This window comes from Rhinolophus hipposideros, assembly GCF_964194185.1.
Source record: "Rhinolophus hipposideros genome assembly, chromosome: 3".
NCBI lineage: Eukaryota > Metazoa > Chordata > Mammalia > Chiroptera > Rhinolophidae > Rhinolophus > Rhinolophus hipposideros.
In genome coordinates, this window is record NC_138049.1 from 76426261 (window position 1) to 76452405 (window position 26145).

Genomic DNA, 26145 nt, shown 5'->3' on the forward strand with positions numbered 1-26145 from the left:
TTTAAAAATGGATTGTAACGCTTCTTGGCCTTTTGGCTAAGATCAAGTGTAAAAATGGATTGTACATGAGATAGCAGTACTGTATCAATATAATATTTCCTAAAGTTGATCGCTGCACTGTGGTTAAGTAAGAGACTATCTTTGTTCTTAGTCAACATACCCTGAAGTATTTAGGGATAAATGAACATGATGTCTATAACTATACTATGAAATGGTCCAGGAAAAAAAAAATGTATGTATGTATATAACATGTACCTATCCACGAAAAGAAGGAATGATAAGGCAAATATGCCATAATGGTAACTTGTGATTCTGATGAAGAGTACATGGGAGTATTGTGTTCTCTTCTGTAAATTGTCTACAATATTTTAGAAGCTTTATGATTTTGTCTTTCACATTTGTCTTTAATGTACCTGGAATTGAATTTTACATCACATATTTTTTCCACCTGGATACCCAATTGTCTGACCATCATTTATTGAAAATCTCATCTTTTCCTTGTCAATCTACATATACCGGGGGTGGAGGGGTGCCAAAAAAATGTATACACATTTTGAGAGATGTTATCTATACTCAAGCAGTAGTTCGTCGTAATCAGAAGTGTCTGGACACTGATGGTAACCACTTTGAGCACCTCTTGTAATTGCGGAAGTCAAACGTGACTTGTATTCATCTTTTGTTATCGGTATATATTGAGTATTATAATTAATACAGTTTTTTCCTTTCTTAAAATGTGTATACATTTTTTTGGCACACTCTGTATTATGTCAAAATATGAACATCTGTATCTGGCCTTTCTCTTCTGTTCCATCTACATTAAAATTAAAACCTTTAGTTAATCAGAAGACATCATAAAGACATTGGAAAAAACCATGAAACAAGAGATTTATAAAACATAACAAATATTTATAAACATAACAAATATTTATAAAACATAACAAAGGACCAATATTTACAATACATAGAAAACTATTACAAATCAAGAAGAAAAAGAAAGGTAATCCTATAGTAAAATGGGCAAATAACTTGAAGAGGCACATCATAAAGAGGAAATCTACCAGTACATACCCAATTATACAAAACAGTGCTCAACTGCACCGCGCCAACAGAAAAATGCAAATTAAAACCACAATGATATACCATTTTACATCCATCAGATTGTCAAAATTTAAAAAGTCTGCCAATATTAAGAGTTGGGGGATATGTAGAGTAACAAGAACTTTCACACAGTGCTGGTGGGAGTGAAAATTAAAACCACTCTAGTGATATCATTAGTAAAATTGAAGTTATGAATATTCTATGACACAGCAATTTCTCTTGCAGGTAAATACTTCAGAGAAACTGACGTGCCAGGAAATGTGTACAACAATGTTCATAGCAGCTTGGTTTGTAGGAGCTACAAGTTAGAAGTAATCAAAATGTCCACCAACTGTAGAATGCATAAACAAATTCTGGGTATATTCAAACGAATACAACACAGCAATGAAATGAACAAACTAAAGCTACTGACAAAAACATAAATTAATCTCACAAACCGAATCTTGAGTGAAAACAGAAAGATACAAAAGAAGACACAGTATACGATTTCATTTATATAGAATTCAAAAACAGGCTGAATAACATAACAGGCTGAAACAACTTCTATTATTTAGCGTACATACATAGGTGATAAAACTAAAAAAATAAAGAACTCATCATCACAAAAGATAGGTCAATGATTACTTCTAAATGCAGGGATTGAACAGAAACTGGAAAATCATATAGAGTACTTCTGTGGTGTTGACAATTTTCTATTTCTTGACCTGGGTGATAGCTAAAAGGGTATGTATTTTTAATTATTTGTTAAAATGTGCATGTTTTATGCACTTTTCTGATTTTGATTATATGTTTTATAATTAAGAAAAAAAGGAAAAAGAAAACAAACATAATGTTTTTCAGGAACTACTAGTAGTTCAGGAAAATTAGTGTGCATACAGAGCACATAAAGTGGTGAGAATGGAAAGGTTGTCAAAGATTTAACATCTCAAAGCCCCTTGACATTCTATACAATAAAATTGTACGAAAATTTCTGCATAAAATGCATACAAGTCTTAGAGAACACATGTATGTCTAGACTACTCCTCCTACTCTGCCAAGTTCATAATACATGCTCCTAAACAAGGTGAGGAAAGGAGAGAGGAACAAGGGAAAGGAGGAAAAGTTGGAGCGAGATATTCTATATTAGTTTGAGATGGCTTTCTAGTTCCTGATTTCTGTTCCTAGTGAGACCTGGCTGTAATTCCTGTCCTTGGGTTCCAGGGGCTCTCCTATACATATATTTTCCTATTTTATTTACATCTACATGGTTATTCTTACTGGCAGGGGTTGTAATGAAGATAGGTCATGTGCTCAACTGCACTCTTGTATTAACTTTAGAAATCGAACAGTAATAATAATATCATCATACAAAAATTATCAACATGCCCTGTTTCCCCGAAAATAAGATCTACCTGGACAATCAGCTCTAATGTGTCATTTGGAGCAAAAATTAATATTATACCCAGTTATGTTATATATTTATTATATTATATTATATTATATTATATTACATTACATTACATTATATTACATTATATTATTATATTATGACCCATCTTACATGATAGTAAAATAAGATGGGGTCTTATATTAATTTTTGCTCCAAAAGACGTATTAGAGGTGATTGTCCAGCTAGGTCTTATTTTCGGGGAAACACGGTAGTGGGTAAAAATCAGGCTTTTTATTCATAAGAAATTTCTAACGGTAAATGATAATACTCATTAAAATGCTCTAATGTTACTTTAACTTACCCTCAACGTATGGTGCTGTTGTGCTAATAGTAGTCTTAGTTGTTCATGTAGTGTTATAACTTCCAGAAATTGTCCCCATAAAGCCATTAGAAGTGAGCAAAGTTGTGCAAGATTCATATTTATAAGTTCTGCCAGTTCATCAGGATTTTCTATTTTCTGAAATGACAAGAATAAAATCTTCACTGTTCTGAGACTTACCACAACATATCTAATATACTATTGAGAATATTAACACAAAGGCAAAGTACACATTTTAAAAGGAAATGTGCATGCACAGAGAGACCAACTGACCAATGGCTTTTCTTTATTTGATAGTTACTGTAGCAATTTCCAACCTAACCAATTATTTCATTATCTGAGATATCTTATAATTGCAATAATGTTAAACATAGTCCAAAATTACAAATCAGGATTTTACAGAGTATGATCAATTCCAAACACTAAAATTCTGGGAATTTTAAACACAATGTACAAATCATGACTGAAAGTTATAACATTTTTGAAAGATAATGAAATCTTAAAATAAGACTTTTTCTCCAATCAGCTAAGTAAAGTACTTAAAAGATCTGTAATTCCTAAGAAAGGACTGGGGTACTTTCTAAAGTACTGCTTTTCCCTCATGCCTATGTTCCTAGGTTCTATTTTGCTTTTGGTAATTCTTTTACCAAGTTGTCAAACACTTCTTTCTTTCTCTTTTCTAATAATTCATTCCTTCACTGTTTATTGAGCACATTTTCAATGCTTGGGTCTTCATTCTACAGATACAAAGAGTAATATGAGAAGCTCACAATCTAGTAAGGAAAGAAAAGTGGGTAAATAATTATAATATGTTCTTATGCGTGTTCTAATTGTGGTATTAAATTATACCATTTATTTAAATATTCACCTAAACTGATTATAAAAGTTAATAGTACTGAATTGTACTATGAAACACATAATCTTTTAAAAGGACTTTGGTTTTTTTGAATAAATAAGAATTTCTGAACAAAAAATAATAAAAGATTATAAATCAGAATGCTTCTATTTTGGAAAAGCATTTTTATTATGAGGGCAGGTTTTTCTTTAATTCACTGAGGCAGCAGTAAGTTTTCAGGCAGGTATCTTGCTGCAAAAATTTGTCTTCAATTGCTAGTAACACTAGGAAATCTACCTTCAATAGATGGATAGATGCTGATTTTATTTCCTTATCATAAAGAAGGTAAACATAGTCTATTCAGGTTGAAGTTGAAAGTCACTCCCATAGTTTCAGTTATCATGTAGATACCAAGGATGGTCAAATTTCTATCTCTCGATCACATCTCTCCTGACGTCTAGACTCATTACCTACTGAATGACTGTACTTGGACATGAGAAGCTAAAGTTCAACTTGTCCCAAATTATACCAATTATATTTCCACTTTCCCTTTCTAAAAACAAACAAACCCCACAAACCCCAAAAATGTTGCTTTTCTTCACTCACCCAAATCAAACTTTCATTTATCTACCTTAACTTGGAGAACAAATTAAACAAAAATTCAGCAAAATAAGTAATAAAGGAAGGCATACTGTTTTATTCACTTTTGTGACTCTAGTAATTGATAGATAGCAGTCACTCAATAAATATTTACTGAATGAATGAATGACTGAAGGATTACAGGCTTCAGAAAAGGAAAAAGTTCCCAGAATTTATGGACAAACTCAACAAACACTGCCAAATTCCAGAATTCTAAAATGGAAGCTAAGAAAGTGAACATGTGAATATTGATTCATCAACATATAATAAATCTACAGATGTGTTTTGCCCCAAGGAATGGTTTACAAATGTATTAAAAATGAAGCTAACAAGTTTTTCATTTGTCTTTTAAGAATACACAGATTAAAATACAATATAAAATAAGCTGAAACCTGAAGTATTGTTACAAGAATGGTTTAAACAAAATTTAGAAAAAAAAGACTTAGATAAACATTTGACAATAAATAGCACTCTAAGGCAAGCAACACTGTTCCTAGTATCACCTACACACAAATAGAAATAATTCTCTTGGCCTTGCCATAGGATGAGTAAAGTACACAACTCTTTTTTTTTTTCTTTTCCTGCAAGCAAGTCTATCTAGATACCTTGTAATTACCAATTTTATTTCTCAGGGATCATGGCACCACAGTTCTGATAGAGGATTTTAGTATTTTCACTATTGAGAAAGCATGCCTTCAAGTATAAATAAATTACTCCTCTGGGTTACATAACTCTTTACAGTAAGTCTTAAAATGTAAATAATAAAATTCTTTTTGTTAAAAAGGAATCAGAAGTTTGAGAACATATTTTTTATGTATAAATGTAAGAATAATAAGATCTTATACCATAATTTTTGAAATACCATTCATTATCTTGTTTTATATGAACTATATACTTTTTCATAGCATTCACTGCTTTTGATTATAAAATAGATCTTACTTTAATGGACTTGGAAAAAGGGGAAAGCAAAAAAAGAAGAAAATAAAGTTCACTTTAGTGTATAGTCTACAACTTTTTTCAGTTATATAAAGGTAAGATTTATATACAGTTTTATGCCATTTTCACTGAATATCACTATATGAGCATATTTCTACGTCATCAAACACTTGTTGAAAGCATCATTTTTAAGGTTGCACAAGTTTTATTTGTTAAAATAAATTTTCATTTCTAAACAATATAATTTTGCAAAAATACGTAAGTGTAAGTGATACTTTAAATATTTGTCCAGAAATTGAGTAAACGAATAGAATAAAAAGCACACATTTCATCAGTTAATTGTCATCGCTATTTCACTTCTATGCCGAATAATATGTATGTTAAAGCTACTGTAACTTCGTGCTCAAGTCAAATGTCTTTTGATCAACTAAGTTGTGATTCTACCACGATTAACAACTTTATCTTTGCATTTTAGGCAGGAAAATCAATCATTAAGGTTTCTTAGAGAAAATTTTTAGAATAGGAAACAGAATCCACTCAAATCGCTTGATAATGTGAATTGTAAGAATCCAAGTACCTTAACTTCTTCACATAGTTCAGTAAGCCGCGCTTCTACATCCATGTCCTCTGAAAGAATTAAAGAGTAATTAGAGGCGGTGTTTCACTGTTAGATCTGAAAACTATTTTGGAAGTTACAAAAATAAATTAAATTATCTTTTAAAGACCAAAAGATTGAGAAATATCTGGACTATATTCATTGAATTAAATTTCAATATAATATATTTTCATAAAAACATTAACCATATAGGTAACGTGATAATTATTAAATTCTATAACTGATTATTAAATAGAGAGTTTTAGTTCCCATAAGAGGCTAACACAGTCATTGAAGAAAATATTGACTATATACCTAAAGGAACCTGCACAACTGCATCACAGAAAGGACAAAACATATGATTAGGTTTTATTGCATTTCATATGTTGTTACTCTAGTAAAGCTTAGTATTTTGTGTTACACGTGTACATGCCTTTTAACAAAAGTTATTCCTAAAAAATTTAAATCAAATTAATTTTTATAAACCAAACATATTTAAAACATACCTGGAATACAGGATATATAATGAAAATGAATGACAAAATCCTTTTCAATAAAAAGTTTCTAATTTAGTTTAATATTCAGTTATATACAAGATAGTCTAATACTAAGGGAAAATTTTTCTATACAATTCTGATTTATCTAATGGATGCTACAACCACCTATAAAGGGATGTACAGATTAATTTACAATTAAAATGGTAATATTTATAAGGGGATATAGAAAACCACAGAATTGAAAGATCGGCTATTTTTCTCAGGGAAGGAATTTCCCTAAGGTCTGAAATATCATGTTTAGATATACTTAATTTTTAATTAGAAATCAAACCAAAAAGAGTTCTCCTAAAAGAACTATAATAGCATAGTTGTGATCACTCTCTTGTTGCTTAAAGGGCATTTCATTGAACATTCTCACACAAGAGCAAGAATACATTCTGTGACATCCCTATATTCACTCATTCAGCTCACTATCTCATAAGGTAGACAATGTTTACTACTTGATAAAAAGAATGATAAATATTTAAATTTGATAAAATAAGCAGTTATAATTATGTGGTAAATACAACCAAATGTGAGAATAACAGATACTCTATTGGCAACTAAAACCACTAAGACACATACATTTTGTAATTCACAAAACATACAAATAAAATTGTATTTAGATATTAATATGTACCAAGAAATAGACCACAAATTAATCAACACATTGATAACTAAAAAAATCTGCTAAGGTTTCACAAATAATTTCACGTCCAATAAGTCAGTGGATTCAAATATTAAGTTTACCAAAATTAAAAATATCAGCAGCAGACCCTGTATTAAAATCATAACTTTCATATGCCAATATGTTTTTTCACATTACCCATGATCTTTTCCTATTATAAAAGAAAATCAGTAAAGTTACTAGCTAAATATCCTACCTATAAATTTTTAAAACATGAAAATATACTTTAAAGTTCTGAGTTTTGATACACTTTTCTAATCTTTACATACAAGATCCTAAGAGCATAAACTGGTACAGTTCATTAGGGCTAGTGAGAGTTACTTCAATGTAAACAACCTCTTAAAGAATGATTAAAAGCAAAACTTAACTTCAAAATCTTTGAGTTGAAATGATTTAAAATCATTTAGAAGTTTTACGTGAACTTAAAATTCTATTTTAATTAATTTTTCCTTTTAAACTAACATATACATGTATCTATACAATTTTATAGAAATGTATAAATGTGAACATTATCTTACATAAATTCTTTCTTTAGCTCCTACTGGTAATCCAAGGTTACAGCATAGAACATATCCTTCCTTATTTTTCAAACATACATATGTTATACATATATGAGTTTTAGAGTCATTGTTTTACAAAAATGGGATTGTATTTTACACACTTTCTGCAATTTACTTTTTTCTCTCAGCAGTATTCCATGGAAATTTGGTATATAGCCTTAAAGCATTTTGTTAAATGGCTGCATAATATTCCTTGGCGTGAATGCCTCACAATTTCTTCCATATTCTACTCTTTGCCGAATGACAGGCATTTATCTTTTTTATCAGTGTTTTGCCACTAAAAACAATACTACAATAAATATGTTTGTACAAGTATCTTTACATACTAGTACTCTTATTTCTATGATATAGGTTAACAAAAGTGGGGTTGCTAGCTCAAAGGGTAAATGTATCTTAAATTTATTTTCTAAATCCATTCATCCATTCATCTGTTCACTCATTCAGCAGATATTTAAAACATAACTCAGAAAATTCCAATACAATAGTAGCTACTAAGAATAAAAGATATCTCAATAAAAGTATTATTTAATTAACTTCATTATGCTTCAGTTTTGAATCAAGTCTTTTCTTACCAACCAAAAACTGGGCCCTTTTTATCTAGGCCTTATTATATAAGCAGCATTCTGTAAAATTATTTAGAATGCTCATATGTAAACTGATAGGCTGACAATACCATAGCTTAAATGAGTATTTTTTATTGCTAAAAAGAACACTAACACGTCAAAAATGACCAAAATATCATACTATGAATTCTTCAATTTTACAGTTACTTTATATGAGACTATATATAAAATTATATTCCAAAATAATGACCATAGTAAATCTTCAACATTTCTGTTTTCTTCCTGATAAGAAAATCAGTTTCTTCCTTAAGTTTTAGTGAAAATTGACCCAACTTAAGTATTTCTGAGCTAGTTTTAATCTGAGAAATCTTGAGAAAGATTTGTCTACTTAATTTCCTTTTGTTCATACTCCTGAAAACTAAGAAACATCGGGATTTTATTTTATTTTTTATTTCCATAGCTTTTCATAACTTTTAAAAAATGTAACTGTGATGGTCTAATTCAATGTAAAGTAAAAACTCAATATACTTATCGAAAGACAGTATATTAAGTTCTATTGCTATTCAAGAACAAAAATTAAAACACAGTGAAATATGTCAATAAAATAATGAGATTAAAATATTTCTTTAAAATATCTAACATATCTGGATAGTGGTAATTTGATACTACTTTGATTTTTAAATTTAGATCAATAAAAATATTGACACAAAAAACAAAACCAGATACGAAAGACATTTCTATTCTTTATTTGTGTAATGCATGAAATCAGCTTCAGTTTTTAAACCACATTTCATTATCATTAGCCCTACCCAAAGATAAACTGATTTTGAATAAATTTAAGGCAGTATTATTAAACCAACAAATTTTGGCAATAATCAGTTTTCAAAAACTGCTTTTTGCAGGAACTCTTAAAAGAATATGAAAAAAGACAAATAAATCTTTGCATTTACCATTTCTAGTTTTTCAAAAAAACTTCAATATTACAAATTAATTAAAATATTAACCAAAGTTTATCTATAAACCAAATTGATTCTAAAAGTAAGTTTTTAAATAGAGGTGGTAGAAACATACTATATTCACAAATACAAATTGATGAAATTTGACACTAATTTACAGCAAAATTTCACACTAATTAAAAGGGATTATTTACTTAACCTATTTGTAAACGTACCTAGACTGGTGTCTTTCTGGGTTCGTGGCTGTTTTCTTCTGAGAAGGCGCTCATAAAGGACCTGCATGTTGGCCTTGGCTAGTTATAAGGATTGCACACAGCACTAGTTACTAAACTCCTTTTACAACAAAATTTAGTAGAATTTTCCAAGTTGTTATTAATAGAATTAGCATTGATCTGATAGTGGAATTAGATTAGAACACTAAAGCAGAATTTTTCAGTTAGTTAATTAGCTTATTAGAATTACAAATGATGTACATTCAAGTTTATATTACTTTGTTCTCTTTTCTATTTAAATGTATGCACCACTCAACATTTCATAATCTGTATTTTATGTTTTAATTTCTTAGGCTCAAAATTTTAGAGTTGGCAGGGATCTCAGAGATCAGTTAAATCAAACCCCTGCTTTTACAAGTGTAGATACTAGGGCCCATAAAGGTTAAAACACTTGCCAAATCCTAGATTCCAGAACTTGTGACTCCCATTTTTAGTAAGAGCTCCTTGCAACAAACCAGTATTTAACAATATATCGAAAAAAAAAATGTACATCATTCATCTAGGAGAAAAGAAAAAGGCAAAAGCATAAAGGAATTCAAGGCATTATTTTTAAAAAGGGATTAGAGTTTAGAGATATTTTTCAAAGCACGGTGGAGTTCAGAACTTTTAAATATATACTTATTTGAAAACTCAAGAAACATGCTAAATAGAAGGAAATATAATACACCCTCTAATCAAGAACTACTTTAAGTTTACTTATTAAAACTGATGAATATAATGATGTTTACTCAAGTGTCTTATGGAAATATTGTCTAGTGTCTATACAACTTAATTTTGCTAGGATAAAAATAAACAATGTTAATAGTTCAGAATACGCAGTAGTTTTATTTTGAATAGCTAGTAGCATTTTTAAAGTTTCTCCTAGAAAATGCATTCAAGAATAAATAGAAAAGAAAATACAAATAGTAATGAAAAGTTTAAGAATAAAGCAAAAGTATTACCAATAAATATTTACTGAAGATGAATCTTGACTTTAAAACTTCTATAAGCAGAAACTGCTATAAGCTATGTGTTGATACCTACATACTTTTCAAGTAACAACAAAAACTGTATTGTGCTGTTGTATTCATACACTTGACAGATATAGTTGAGTAAATACCGTTTCCCCAAAAATAAGACCTAGCCTCACAATCAGCTCTATTGCGTCTTTTGGAGCAAAAATTAATATAAGACCCGATCTTATATTATATTATATCACATAAGAGTTGGTCTTTTATTATAGTAAAATAAGACCGGGTCTTATATTAATTTTTGCTCCAAAAGATGCATTAGAGCTGATTGTGCCGCTAGGTCTTATCTTCGGGGAAACATGGTACTATCTATGTGCAAGGTACCATTAATTTTATTTTATCGCTCTTTACTTATTAAAATTGAAGTCTAGGTTTGCTTTAGAATTTTATTTTCTGATTAAATATGTTAAGCAAATAATTTGGAATAAAGCTGACATTCATTTGCTAACTGACTACTGAAATTAAAAATAAGGGCTGTTGTAATTATATTTTATATATTACATCTATAAGCCCAAAGTAATATATATGAAAAAAAGCAATCCTTACCTGAGAGAAAATTAAAAATATTATAAATATATGAATCATCATGGTTAAGTTAGATTAATAAAGTAGCAATAAAGTGCTAATACTATTTAAGCTGTGTGAAATAAATCTTTGCCTTTGAAAAGAGATGCTTGTTTTCGTTAAACATTACTCCCTTTTAGAAAGAAACATTTTTTAAGTCAAAATGTGGTTCATGCATTTTTTCATTTGCAAATGTAATCCTATTTGAAAATTATATGTTGATAGACATCTTCCTTATACAGGCTTTTATAGGCCCATCTCATAAATGACTCTGCAGCAAATCCACAAGATGCCCCGTCTTTCTGGGTGAGGTTTTCTCATCCATCCCAATGCTGAACAGATTACTTATTAAGGGAAGGGGAGAAGTCAAAGCTCTTTAAAGACAGAGACCCTGTTCTTTCCTCAGTACCTAGCTCTGTACCTGACAAATCAGGTGCTCATAAAAAGCCCAAGAGAATTATACCATTTAAGAAGTCTTACTCCTAGATACAAAGAACAAACTGATGGTTTCCAGATGGGAGGGGGTTAGGATGGGTGAAAAAGGTGAAGGGATTAAAAAGTACAAATTGGTAGTTAAAAAATTGTCATGGGGATGTAAAGTACAGCATAGGAAAAATAGTCAATAATATGGTAATAACTCGTTATAGTGCCAGGTGGGTACTAATCGTGACTGGGGGGGGCAAATCACTTTGTAAGTTATATAAATGTCTAACCACTATGCTGTACACCCGAAACTAACAGAAAACAATACTTAATGTCAATTGTAACTGAAAAAGAAAGAAAAAAGAAGTCTTACTCCTAGAGCTCCTTTACACTCTCTGCCTTTCAGACGTCCTCATCCTTCCTGCCTGACTTATGAACCATATCTGGTTCCCTTCAGTCTCCCCAGATTTTTTTTTTAATAGAATTTGCTTTGTATATACAATCTCTAGTAAGTGACAGAAATAGCTCCAAACATGCACTCTTAGGTGCTACAAGATAATACCTCCATGAATTCTACTACAGCATTCAACACTGAAACTATTAACAAATTTTCTTGTACAAATACCATTACATGTGGCTTCTAAGTTTAACATTACTACTTTTAATAACACTACTTGTATTGTCCTTAATTAACATTGTGGTAAAACAGTTTTGTGGCTTGGTCATTAAATCTAAATTAAACAGGATTTGTAATATAATTCTCCTAAGAACATGTGTGTGAGTTTCAAGGAACCCAATTAAAAAAATACATGGAGCATAATTTTTCCATTAAGTGAACATAAGTGATAGCCTAAATTAGTTCTATTTTACAAAAAATTCTTTTGTTTTCAAAAAAGAACAATTTTAAAAAGTTTAAATTTGAGGCAGTAGTCTCAGAAAGAATTTTCCTAAGGGAAACAGAAGGATTTGAAGTACATGAAATTGCAACGAAAAAAATGTTTCAGAGAATAGTAATCAAAAGATTTCTACACTATCATTTTTGTCTTGAAGAAGAATACATGAGCAAAAAAGAACATATTTTCCAATGTCTATGTATCTGTATATATATTGGGATTTTTGCATTAAGCATTCTAAACAGTCATGTGATACCTGTTTTTAGTCAAGTCAACACGTGTGAACTGAACTAACTGAATGATAGAATTAATCAAGTCCACTAGAGTAGCTGCTGATAGGCAGTGGCACAATATCCCGCACTTACAGCATAATATAAGTGAGGCACACTTTCTTATAATTCTTTTGATCCCAAAATAGGCATTTATAAACATACGCTAATTAACCTCAAACCCAAGAATTACTTTCAATAACAGTGACTATTTTGAGTGCATCAATATTGTTAAGACTGTGATCTCTGAGGAACAAAGAGATAAACAAAAACCACTGAATAATTTAAGTGAAATTTACAAAGTAATTCTTGATTTACTCAAGTATATAATAAAAAAAATTATTCTGAAGAGATCATTAAAATGTGCTTTTATAGTGAGCTATTAGCTGATATTTTAAAAATAAAAGTTGATGAAAAATGATCATTAAAAGTCTAAATAAAAATGTATTTTTACTAATCCTAATAATTTATATTTTGTGAAATTATATATGTAAAAGCATTTTACAAACTACAAATGGTGTACACAATCAAGGCAATATGATATTTTATTATCTATTAAATATATATGCAGAGATTCCTGTTGGACAAAAACTGAAGAATAATTTTTTTAATGATTTAAATTATTTTCAGAATGTTAAAACTGAGTAATGTTGTTATTCTATGAAAGGAAATAAAAGAAGTAAGATCTGAGATCACTTAAAACCAACTGTATATAAAAATGCCCCAAGCATCTACACTCTGCTTAGATTGTTAAATATTTGAAAGCATGGATTTAATTTATCTTGCCATGATTCTGTAGATAATTACATTTTCTTTCCAGTATGCTTTCTGATTACATTTGAAGACTTGTAGATAAACATACGCTTTAAAAAAAAACTTATTAAAAGACTCATTTCAAACTTAGCATCAAGAAGTTGTTCCTCAATATCATAAAAAATTTTAATTGCAGAAAGTAATTATCAAGGGTTGAAAAAGATGGAATTGACAGAGAAGTAAAAGTGAAGCACATAAACAATTATAGATTTAGCATAGAAAAACTATAGCAAAGCTGATAACTAGCAATGTGAAAATGAAGAGAATGACTTGAACTATAGGATAAGTCTGGCTACTTTGAACATACCCAGTTCTAGTTTTTGACAAGAGGGAATCTCTTCTGTTACCGTAATGAAGTAGCTGTGCAATCCCTTGAAGGCTAGCAGCAAAGTGGCACAAAGTGTATAATGAAAATGGTACGCGTGATGTAGGAAGGAGTCTGCAATAATGAAGCTGCAACCCTAAACAAAGAATGGATTTGGGATACAGAATGTTAGTCACCAAAAATTTTAAAATATTACACTTGAAACTTAGAGAAATACAGGAAAAAACCCTCAGAATTTACAAATTACCATTATCAGAAACCATGTAAGATATATTGCAATATATCAGGAGTTATTCTTGTTCATACAAATAACTTAAATAGATGAAATGCAACTTTAGTAATTTCAGTTACAGTGGAATTTTAAAACAAGGAGATTAAATTTTGATTTTTGAAAATTTGAGATTCACATTACATTTGCACTGAGGGACAGACACTCTGCTTTTATAGTATAAGTTCCCTCTCCTTGTAGGGGCATAATGGCTCTACTTGTGCTATTACAAGTTGGGTCTCAACTCTGGCATTGTTCTTTACAGGCAGGCTCCTTTGGAATGATTCTACCAGTTAAATTAAGGGAGCAAGAGGTGCGAATAACAAGTTTAAAAAGGCACTCATAGTCAAAGATCTCTATCAATTAAATTTGGTAAAATCTTGAAATATCAAGTTAAGTTTTCACAATAAACAACTGGAAACATCCAATTTGTTCAGATCATATTTAATTAGACCTGTAAGATTTGAGCTCAAAACATTAATAAAAAGAACATCACACTCACAGATAAAACAATTTAAAAAAAATAACATTTCATTTGAAGAAAGAGGGAAGAAAGGATTTATAAACATATTAGTTCTTACGTCTGGTGATAACTGTTTTGTGTAGTTAATACCAAAGACCACACTTTCAAGAGTAGGAATCACAGAATCTCTGTTTTGTGCTGGTGCATTTCTGTTTAACCAAGTAGTCTTCACAGGGCGAGGAAAGCTGGAGGAATAGTATTAAGTTATTATTGTCACAATGGTCTATTTACACGATACATGTTTCCAAAAGAAAATCTTACTGGAACAGAATAAAGAGCAAGGGTTTTTGCAAGGTTATGATTTCTAAAGCATTCTTAAAGTAATTTTTCCTTTAATAATTTGAATTATTATGCAACAACACAATGAATATAAAAAAACTAAGACTATATGCTTGAGATTACTTCTCTATAATTGGGTTTCAGGGAGTTTCAGAGGATTATAAAGATAAAACAGGAGTCCAGAGTAGCTAATTGACAAATAAGTGTCAGAGCTTTTTTTTTTTTTTTTTTTTTGAGAATTTTTGTAAGAATTTATTTGAATCAAACTGATGACATATGCAGGGGAGCAAGATATCAAATGCTCCAATAAGAGTCAAGTTTAATTTGGAAATACTAATCTGTCAGAACTGGTTATCCACTTTATCAAGTTAACATTCATACATGGATGCTACTTACAGAAATAAGCAGCTCCCAAATAAATGTAGAAAAGAAAAATTACTAAATTTACTTGTTACCTCTATTTCTCAAAAACAAGACATTTCCTTTCTTTTCACTAAAAGGCTGGCTATGAACCCTACTAAGATAACCTTTGTAAGTGCTTCAAGGTACTACCATCTCTATCCCATATTATGTGAACTAGTGTTGTCAGCATTAACATCGCATTTAATAAACCGTAAATTCTATAGAATAAGAAGGCTAGTCTGTCTGAAAGTTTAAAAATCATACACAATTTTATTTTATTAAGTACTAGTCAATTATAAGAAGGCCAAAACATTTGGACTGTTTGGCAGTTTGGCAAAAGGAAAAAGACAAGAAAGTAAACCAATTTTGCCATAAGCAGAGAGTAGCCTTCATTTGCAAAATCAATTTGCTTTGCAAAAATAAAATATCTATACCCCAGCAAAGGGAGCTGCAAGTCAATGGTAAATTCCACTTGCTACGATGTGTTTTTCAGAATCAAATCATAAAAGTTGCTCTTAAAAGAATTCAAATATGAAAAAACAGATTATGTAAAAAACAAGCAAAGGAAGAAATCCTAACCCCACTCACTTTATAGAACTGATTTAACGTCTATGGTTGATCATAGAAATTATTTTAAATAAAAATAACATTTAAAAATATAATATTATAAATTTAATTTTTTTTCATTTTGTTCAGAGGATAAAAAAATCTACCTATAATAAAACTTCAGGAAAAACTTATCGAAGCATAAATAGTGGGGAATGTTACCTGTAACATGACCCCTCTACCAGCATGCCACCAGCAAAAAGCTTTCCTTTACCCTTTCCTTGCTTCCCTTCTCCAATTTCTCATTTCTAAGCAAAGAAAGGCAGGGAAAGCTGTTGCTTCTTTCAGGGCAAAGTTCTAGCAGCAAGAGGGAGTATCAGGGCCCGTGGCAGGTAGGTAAAGAACAGAACCTCAGCTGTTGCAAGCACCTCATTTTCTTTTCCAGTCACTAACCAGAGCCAACAGTTTATCCTCTTGGCTTCTGATTCTGAGCCAAAAATGTCTTCTCCTTCCAGCAAACAGTCTCTAGAAGATGAGCTGTCCCTTTCTCCTACTAGTCTGTGGCAAAAAGTGCTGCATTGTAAGAGGAAGCACACATTTAACTCACTAGGATTAGTGATGTGAATATCACTACTCTATTTAGGGCCTGAAAAAAGCAACATTAATAACCTGAGCTAACCTCTATAAATTGTTTGTACATTTTTCACAACAGAAACTAAGCCAGTGTCATAAAGAAAAATGGTTGAAATAGTTTAGTTAGGGATTCTTACTGAAATTACAAAAATAAGAGATTCACAACACTGTAAGAATGTATTTTATAAACAAATTTTTAGCAATAAAACCTAACATGTAATTCATATAAAATACTATACACTACTTATTTGAAAGTTATAGTAAAAAAAACAACACTTTCTTTTCAGAGAAATTTCATTCAGTGATCATGTTATTACATATTAATTGAATCAACATCTAAAATATTTTTGAAGTTTATGATAAAATAATATAACAGAAACACTTGCCTATTTACAGAAGTTATACAGCTGAGCACAAGCTCTCAAAGGCCTAAGGGGTAAGACAAAGATGGCAAAACAACTACTTACTAGATAACTAGATCTTACTAGAGAATAAGGAAGGCAAAGCAAGTCATCAAACAGATTTCTTCTTGGCCCTGTGCTCTAAAAGAGATCACCGGACAACACAATGAAAAAGGTCCTCACTTCTAGTTTTTAAAACAATGTAAAGATATGCCACAGAAAGCTCTTACTTGTGGACAATATGTTAAATTGTGTCGGTCTTCTATAAATTGAGGGTAATTCTACAAAATTACCTGTTTAGTTTTCTGACAAATTAGTTTAACATTATAACCCTTAAGCATCATCCCTAATATCAGTTGTTGGAATCAGATTTCTGTCAGAAATTATAAAGTAGACAGTTCAGAAATCAAATCAATTTAGAGTATTTTCATATAAGTTATTGATTTTAAAGTGTCCATGTGTTGCCCATACTACACAAGGATGATGTTTTATTGTAAAAACTGAAAAGCCTAAATTGTATTGTAACATTAATGAAAAACAATCAGTCTCCATGTGAAAGTGGGCAAAACTAATTATCCCAAAGCATTTATTATGATGCACAATTTTATGCACTTTTAAGCTAAAATGTACGATATAATTTTAAAAGGTTTAGTAAAGACCCAATAATTTGGTTAGTGACTTAGAAAACAAGAATTACTGTACAGTATAGATTTAAGAAGATAAAATTAGTCCCTCCAGAGAAGAGAAAAACCAAAAACTAATAAAAAATGAACATGCTTTTCCATTGGATGAATAATTATAGTATAGCATTTCAATAAAAACACAGGTACAGACTAAACAATTTCCAGATTGCAGTATTTTTCTTGGTCAGTTTATTTAACAATTGCCCCATACTTCTGTAATAAAAAAGCTATCAGTCTAATGTTCTCATGCTCTTAAAATTTATTAATTTAATATTTTAGTATAAAATGAAAGTATTCATTAAATAATTATGAATTTAGAAATTCCTTAGTTATCTTTATCAAAGTATGTGTTTTCACTATAAAAATAAGACTTTACATTACTAAGGACCAGAGTACTGGTTAAATTTACCTTATTAGTGGCTGGTGTAGTGCAACCAAAGATGCATGGACTGTAACAGACACAACAGAAAGGTGGAAATAATCAAACATAACATTAACGTGATGATGAAGGCCTCTATGGAGGCTAAAGTGCAGCTTCAGTGTTCGGCTACTTATTAGTTGTAAGGCGTTCAAATCATCTGCCCTATAAAAAGTAACATATTTGCATTAAGTATAGACTATTAAGTAAAGGCCGATATTTTCAGATAGTAGTTTAAACTATTCAAACATTTAGTTATTTAATTACTTCAAAAAAACTGATAATAATTATTAAAGCACCACATTTGTATTAGACAGCTATATGAAATCTAGTAAGATCCTACCTATAGACTTCTATCAGTTCAAGGTATGGACTGATAGATTAGTTTTTTCACTAATGTCCCTATAAAATGAGTCCTTTTTGATACTTAATCTCATCTTATACTAAATTATCCCCCCATAGGAAATACTGTTTATTATACTGTTGCAGTATAATATGTGTGAAATCTGATTAAAATAAATCCTAAAAGATATTTAAAAAGTTTTACTGTACAAAATGTTGCTATTAAATGCTTCTTAAAAATAAGCAAACCATTGGTAGATATTTTATTATATTTAGTCCGTCATCAGATTTACAGATACAAAATATTTGACACAATTCCATGAACATTATATCCATAAAATTATATCCATTACCCACACAGAAACACGGTGCCAAAAAAATGTATACACCTTTTAAGAAAGGAAAAATGTATTAAAATTGTAATACTCAATGTATACTGATAACAAAAGATGAATACAACTCATGTTTGCCTTCTGCAATTACAAGAGGTGCTGAAAATGGTTACTATCAGCATCCAGACACTTCTGATTACGGTGAACTACTGCTTGAGCAATGTTGACTGAAGTGTCCACTTGTATACATTTTTTTGACACCCCTGGAATATATACTTTAACCCATATATACACACATTATAACTGTCTACTGCTAATAAACTACTCATTTCAGCTTACTTCACTTACAGAATTCTGACATGGTTTAAAACAGAATCCCTTAAAGAAGTCTTTATAATAAACAGTATTACGGAGGAGCAGTAGCTACCATGTAAAAAAATTCTTATCCCTCTATAATAGCAAAGAGGACATCACAAGTAGAACTTGCAGTAATGTGAATGCTTAATCATTTATTAAGTCATGTAGCCTTAATTTAATTAAATTAAGACATGTAATCTTAATTTATATACAATTTTCTAGAAGTATACATGTGAATAAAAACAACAACAAAAAAACCTTTAAAAATAAAATTGTTAAATGGATCTGATTCTTGTCTTAAATGAACACAAGCACAGTTTGTCCCTAAAATATATGACTGCATGTCCAGGTATATGAGGAAGTTTCTCAAGTGTTCTAGAAATTAATGAACTAGAAACAACTCATAAGTGTAAAAGTCATCAGTCTTGACAACTCGCTCAATATAAAAAAATAAAATCCCACCTAAAGAAGCCATAACTTATGCCACTAAAATTTAGCGAGTGGTAAAGTAGAAGAGAGTTTAGTTATATTTAAATGTCTCATGGCTGTGCTATTATATCAACAATGTAATTTCTAGAGTCTAGGAGATTGATTCACATTTCTTCAACTTGTCTGATTTTGCTACCTGGAGCTCATGGAATCAGCATGGGCACAAAAGAGCAGGCTTAACCATTCTCATGACACTCCCTCCGCAAATAGAAGTAGCTAAAAAATAAACAAGAAGGGGACAGGCTGGATTCTAAGAAGACAATGAAGAATCTAATATTAACAGATAATAGTCATGAGTATATAAGGATTTTTAATTGATTAGCCTACTTACGAATAATCTCCGTCTGTGAAATGTAGATCCAAGGATAAGAGAAAACTCATTTCCTCAAGGGTTTCTTCAATCTGAAGAGAAAGTACAATACTTTTTGAATATGTATACAAAATTGGGGCTTTATAAAAATATTTATCTAAATGTATATGAAAAGATGTTTACCTTTTTTTCATCCAACAACATTTTAACTTTGAAGATCATAACATCATTTAAAACAACCTCCTCATTTTTATATAGAATTTGAAATGTTTTACTGCAAATCAGAGAATCATGAACTGAAGCTGGAAAGGCTAAAGTTATACCTAAAACAAATAAGATATATAATTGACGAGTAAAGGGCAAAATATAATACAAGTAAATTAAAACTTTTACTTTAAAACACTATAAGTTTTATTATATTACTTCAATGCATTATCATTTTATACAGCAGTTTTATAACATTTCTGAAAATTTATTCATTTCTATGATAAATTAATAGGTAAGAACATTGTAACCATTATTAAATTGTAATACAATTTATAATCTGGAAAAGTAAATAAGGAAATCTCCAGGTGGATATTTTAAAGAGTGAAAAAATTGATATGTATACCACAGAAGAAAGCAATTTAGTTTTCCAGTTTGTATAGTAAAGAATTTGGTTGACCTTTGTCCTTGTTGCTAGGAAATAACCTCTAAATCCTATGAATACAGAATCTAGCTGGGTTTTGTGCCAGATCACTGGGACCTGGCCTCTAAATCCTTGGAATTTCCCAGTGACAAGCCTGTCTGTTATTCATAGTGGGCCCTGACAGCTTAAGTTAGTGAGGTGAATCAAGGTAGGCCCCTAGATAGTTTATGCTGAGGAGATGACTCAGGATGGGAGCGACCACTCTAGTAACACCAACAATGTGATCAGAGAGTTGAGGCTTTCAGCCACATGATATAAGCCCAACCTCCATGGAAGGGAAGGGGGCTAGAGATTGAGCCATGTGGGTGATGATTCAGTCAAGCATGGCTGTGTAACAACACACCAATAAAAACTCTGGACAATGAAGCTTGTGTGAGCTGCCCTGATTTGCAATACTCTCTATGTTGTCAATATCAATTTTCTGGGAGAGCAATGCATCCTGACTCCATAGGGAAAGAACAACAAAAGTTTCACAAATCTGTGACCCTCTAGACCTTGCTCTATGCATTTCTTCTTTAGGCTGGCTCTGCTTTTATCCTTTTACTATAATAAAACTGTAAGATAAGTAGAGTGCTTTCTTGAGTTCTGTGAGTTGTTCCAGTGAATTATCAAACGAGAGAGGGTAACAGGAACCCCAAATATGTAGCCAGCTGGTCAGAAGGAAGGGTAGTTTGTGGACCACTGAACTTGCAGCTGGTGTCTGAAGTGAGAGCAGTCTAATGGAAGACCATGTCCTTAACTTAAAAAATGTGCTCTGCCTCCAGGTTGTTGGTGGTAGGTCGTTTGAACAGCCCATCTGCTGATTTATTACTCTATCATCCAGAAACAACATGATGTAAAATACTGAAAGAAACTGGAGATGTTTAAGCTAGACACAAAGCAAGGGGGCCATCTCTGTAGGGCAGAAACCTAGAGTGGGACATCAGAGTCCAACTGCAGTAAGAGGGTGGTCTGTCCACATGGGGTGATGGTCTGATGGCTGAGTCTGTGCCTGGTGAGGAAGGCAGCATGGAGTGCATTATCAGAACCTGGGCAGGGTGAATAGGGCAACTGCATGGGAAGGTACCTGAGGCTGGGGGTTTGGAGCCCAAACTACAAGAGGAGAGTGTCCTCACAGAAGGGCAGCCTTGTTCACCATGTAGGAATCCAAAAGAGATGGCAAAAACTTCCATATGGGAAAGAGGGCGAGTGTGGGCAGGGGCAGCCTGATATATTTTAATGGAGCCAAAGTAAAGTGAAGAGAACCTCCTTTCAGAAGAACTCCTGGCACAAGGACTCAGCAAGTCTAAGTGCGGTGAGGAGGGTGTCCACATCAGGGAGTGACCTGGCATGAAGTGCTGAAGCCCAAGGAGCCCTTGAGGGAGAGGGTGCAGTGACAAGAGACTGGCACATATAAGGAATTGATCAAATAAGAAAATACATTAAGGATAATGAGAGTCAAGTTTCTTATTGTCTGAGAAAGAATGTACACATACAGAAAGGAGGTACTAATATAGAATGAAGCCAATTGTACTAGATTAAAATTAGATACTGATGTGAACTCATGGTTTTCACTATATATTTAGGTAAAGACAGATGCTAAATTTGTGTATGCATGTGCAAAGATATACGTGTGTACATATATTTATTCCCTAGCTCTGTCCATTCAAAGGGCTTAGGAGCAGCATAGTCCCAAATATTGGTTTTGAATACTATTCTCCCCTAAAAGGAACCAAGTCTTTGGAGAAATGGGTGACTCTGGAGCTGGGGCACAGATAGGACAAGAAAAGTCTGGGCCAGCTTTCATACCAGACAGGAAGGAAGTGCTAAAAGAATGAGGTGACACATCAAAAGCACATAAAAGCTAGCTTGAAGAGCCGACCCTTGATCATATCTGGGATGAACTGAGATCAAAATAAATTATGCTAGTAATGGATTAACATCCATTAAATAATACAGAAACCCATAATGATATAAATAAATGAATAAATCAGTAGTTTGACAAAGAAAAGGATACTTATTAATTAAAAGGGAAAAAGAGTAACTTTACAGTGAAGTCTGGCTGAATCAAATGATCCAAGTTAACATCCTCAGTAATGGGACATGTAGAAATCATGTGCCACCTAAGAGAGTATCATAAGAACATAGCATCACCTTCTGAGATATTCCTGACAAAGGTACATAACCTGAATCTAATCATGAGGATATTTCCGACCAATGCAAATTGAAGGACATTCAACAAACTAACAGGATTATAGTCTTCAAAAGTGTCAGGGTCATGAAAGTCAACGAAAGACTGAGGAACTGTTCCAGAATAAAGGAGATGAAACAGACATAACTAATTGCAATGCATGATTCCATACTGGATCATTTTGCCATGATGGACTTTATTGGGATGACTAGCAAAACTTGAATGTGTCTGAGGATAAGATGGTGGTAATGTATAACTTAATTTATTGATTCTGATGATTTTATTGGGGTTATGTAGGAGACTATTCTTATTTAGAGGAAATACATTCTGAAATATATGGGGATGATGGAGAATTATGTCAGCAAATTACCCTTAAATGGTTATTCTTACATAATTCAGGAAAAAAGTTCTGTCTTACACTTAAACAACACTTAAACAACTTTTCTGTAAGATAAGTTTTCTGTAAGTTTAAGATATATGTGTATATATCTTAAGATACATCTTACATGTCTATATCTATCCATCTATGGTGTGAAACCAAGTAGATCAGAAACTCAATTGTGCATTTCAGAGAACCCCTTCAGAGAAGGGGAAGGAATTTTCCTCAATGGACAGCAGATTTTTTTAAAGCACCCAGATAATGTGAACTTTGAATCTGCTGCTTCAAAAAGTGAGTTTCTCTGTTGCTCTTCCCTGAGGATGGTGCTAGAGCAGCTCTCTGCAGTCAGGGCTGTCGCCTCTTCTCCATTCCTATTACTACTGGGCCTGGAGCTTCTTCGTTCCTTACTGATGCTTATCTATTTGCAGATACGCCTGAACAAAAATCACTATTTGTTCTGCTCCCCTTTCTGGCAAACTCCTCAAAAGATTCTTTGGTATTTAATGTCTCTAATTCATCTCTCATTCTCTCTCTGGCCAGTGTCGTGCCAGCCAGGCTCCAGGATGGTCCCCAATGATTCTCACCTCCTGGTATTCACATCCTTGTCTAATTCCTCCCACAAAGCCCCAGGGTTGATCTGTGTAAATATAGCAGAAGTAATTGTATGATTTATGTGAATACAGCAGAAGTAATAGACTGTAGCCTCTTAGGAAACCTTACGCCAGAGGTAAGCAGCTAAACAACTTCTGGATTCCAGACCCAAAGAAACTGTGAGATAATGTTTGTTGTTTTAAACTAAGTTTGGGGGTAAATTCATACACAACAATAATTAATTCACACTTTGACTGGTCTTTGGCGCATGAAACTGCTCTTATCAAGACCATTAATAACTTCTTCGATAAATACAATGGGTTCCTAGATCTCATCTTACTTGGCTTATAATCAGCATCTCACACAGTTACAGATTCTCTTATTCTTGAAACACTTCTTTAATTTGGCTTCTCAGACATCACATTTTTTTCTGGTTTTACTCCTAACTCACGGGCAACCTCTTTTTAGTCATTTTTATTATTTTTTACTTATCGAAGAAGCATAGCATAGTAGTTAAGAATAGATTCTGGAGCCAGACCAGCTGGATTTAAATTCTGTCACTTACTAGCCCTGTGATCTTTATTAATTTTTCTGTTCTCTATGGCCCACATCCAATTCTTCAGCAAACCCCATTGGCTCTACCAACAAAGTATATCCAATATTTATTGAGTGAAAGTGCTAGAAATGCTCAAACATAAAAAAAGAACACTGTTGTTAGGAATGACCTAAAATGGATGATTTAATGGGATAAGAAACTGTGTACAAAATAAGTCATTCTAAATTGCTTTGGAATGACAATCATTAGCTACCTCTGAAAGTTACCTATACTCTTAATTAACATCAATACTTAAAGCTTTAAAAAAGATGTACCAATGACTTACAGATAATAAACTTCTTTTATTCTCAAACCAGGAGCAACAGATAAAAGATGTGCAAGTTCCTCCTAGTTATTCATTCACTCATGTTCCTCCTAGTCAGTCATTCACTCACCCAACCAACAGATACTTATTGAACACCTACTACATGCTAGGCATTTTTAGGTGTTGGGGACACACAGGAAAAAAAAACACATCTCTGACCTCATGAAGCTTACATCCTAAGGGGAGGGGCAACAGAGAATAAAAATAATAAGTAAATGATACAGTATGTCTGAAGATGATAGTGCTATGGAAAAAAATAAAGAGAGAATAGAGGGTGAGAAAGGCAGCAATTTTAAGCAGAAAAGTCAGGCAATGCTTGAGAAGGTAGCCTATCAGCAAAGATCAGAACAGATTTCTATGTACCTTCCCCCTACTACGTGTCATTAGTAGCTGCCTTCCTTCACCCTAGTAGAGTTCAAGAGGTTTATTCCCTGGAGAGAATAAAACAGAGGCCCCCTAAACTGAAAGTCACCTGGCAAAACTGAGAGCATGAGTATATGAGCATAGGCATACTGAATACTGAACGCAGAGACTCGAAGAGCTCTTCCTCTACTGGGCTACTAGAAGGCTGGCAGTTAGATTCTTACTCTCCAGGAAGGAAATAGATATGAATCTTCTCAGGCTTCTCAAGAACTATAAAGAGCCTAAGATTTTATCCTACATGCAATCTAAAAAGCTAGCCTATCAGTTTCATGAATGCTGGGAGAAGATGTAAGACTCCCAGGTCAGAGACAAAGGACATTATTACTTATAGCATAACAAGCAGCAGGAGCTTCATGTTTACATCAGTGCCCCTCGTCCTTACTCCCCAACGTCCCATGGGAGTGACACGGAGGCAGGCCCAGGTGGATGTTATGCACACAGTGGGGGTTTTTATGACAGTTGGGTATCTCTAAGTTTAGAAAACTTCAGTCTTTTATAAGGGGTTACAAGAAAACCTGTCTAAACTTTAAACTGGAGAGAGACATTACCTGTATTATATTGAACAGTAAACAAATCATCCTTCTGCTCTAGATACACTATCTATATCTTGTAAAGCTGTTTGCTATAGAAACATCCTTTAAAAGCCTGGAACAGATCTTTCAGTGACTCTGCTCACAAGATGTACAGAAATGTGAGAAAACATGGAGAATTTTTTCAATAATAGGTAGGGTAAAATCTCAGGTTCTTCACAGTTCTTGACATGAAAAATCTGACCAACCCAAAAAATCTGTAATAGATCTATTATGTAGATCTGTTATAATAGATAAGCTCTATAGGTACTGACTTTAAAGATTCCTTCGCAAATGGCTCACCAACATCATCCTAATGTGAAGATCAAAGATACAAGTCCCATGTATGCTCTTAGAAATTTCCAATCAGCTCTCCTTTCAGTCAAGTATAGATAATTGAGGACAATCAAACGTCTGATGAAAGTTTCTAACACGCAATTTAGAGACCAAAATAAAGAAGAAAAAGAAAACTTGTAGATAAGAAAAAGAGATAATGGGGGGGAGGAGGAGAGAAGAGAGAACAGAGAAAGAGGGAGAGGGTGAAAATAGGAAGAGAAATACATAAAAAGGGGTTAAAGTTGAAGAAAAAACTCAGTAAGTAGAGCAAACAAACGGAAAAATGTTAAGAAAAAAACTGAAAATTAAGAAAACTATTGAAGACGATCCACCACCTAAATAACAGAAGTTTCAAAAAGAACT

The 26145-nt window shown here is 32.2% G+C and overlaps 1 protein-coding gene across 5 annotated transcripts in view; it reads right to left on the reverse strand.

Annotated features, from left to right (window-relative positions):
• FAM135A (family with sequence similarity 135 member A) overlaps positions 1 to 26145 on the reverse strand; it is an 88430-nt gene that overhangs the window by 36500 nt on the left and 25785 nt on the right. For 2 of the 5 annotated variants that reach the window (XM_081044201.1, XM_081044199.1), the window contains exons 4-11: positions 19890 to 20029; positions 19728 to 19798; positions 17868 to 18041; positions 14573 to 14699; positions 13706 to 13859; positions 9370 to 9447; positions 5834 to 5883; positions 2829 to 2984 (exon numbers count right to left, since the gene is read on the reverse strand). In XM_081044201.1, the coding sequence (XP_080900327.1) occupies positions 2829 to 2984; positions 5834 to 5883; positions 9370 to 9447; positions 13706 to 13859; positions 14573 to 14699; positions 17868 to 18041; positions 19728 to 19798; positions 19890 to 20029 (950 nt within the window). Of the gene's footprint in view, positions 1 to 2828; positions 2985 to 5833; positions 5884 to 9369; positions 9448 to 13705; positions 13860 to 14572; positions 14700 to 17867; positions 18042 to 19727; positions 19799 to 19889; positions 20030 to 26145 lie in introns of those variants that run through there. The other 3 variants (XM_081044202.1, XM_081044200.1, XM_081044203.1) reach the window with 2 other exon arrangements.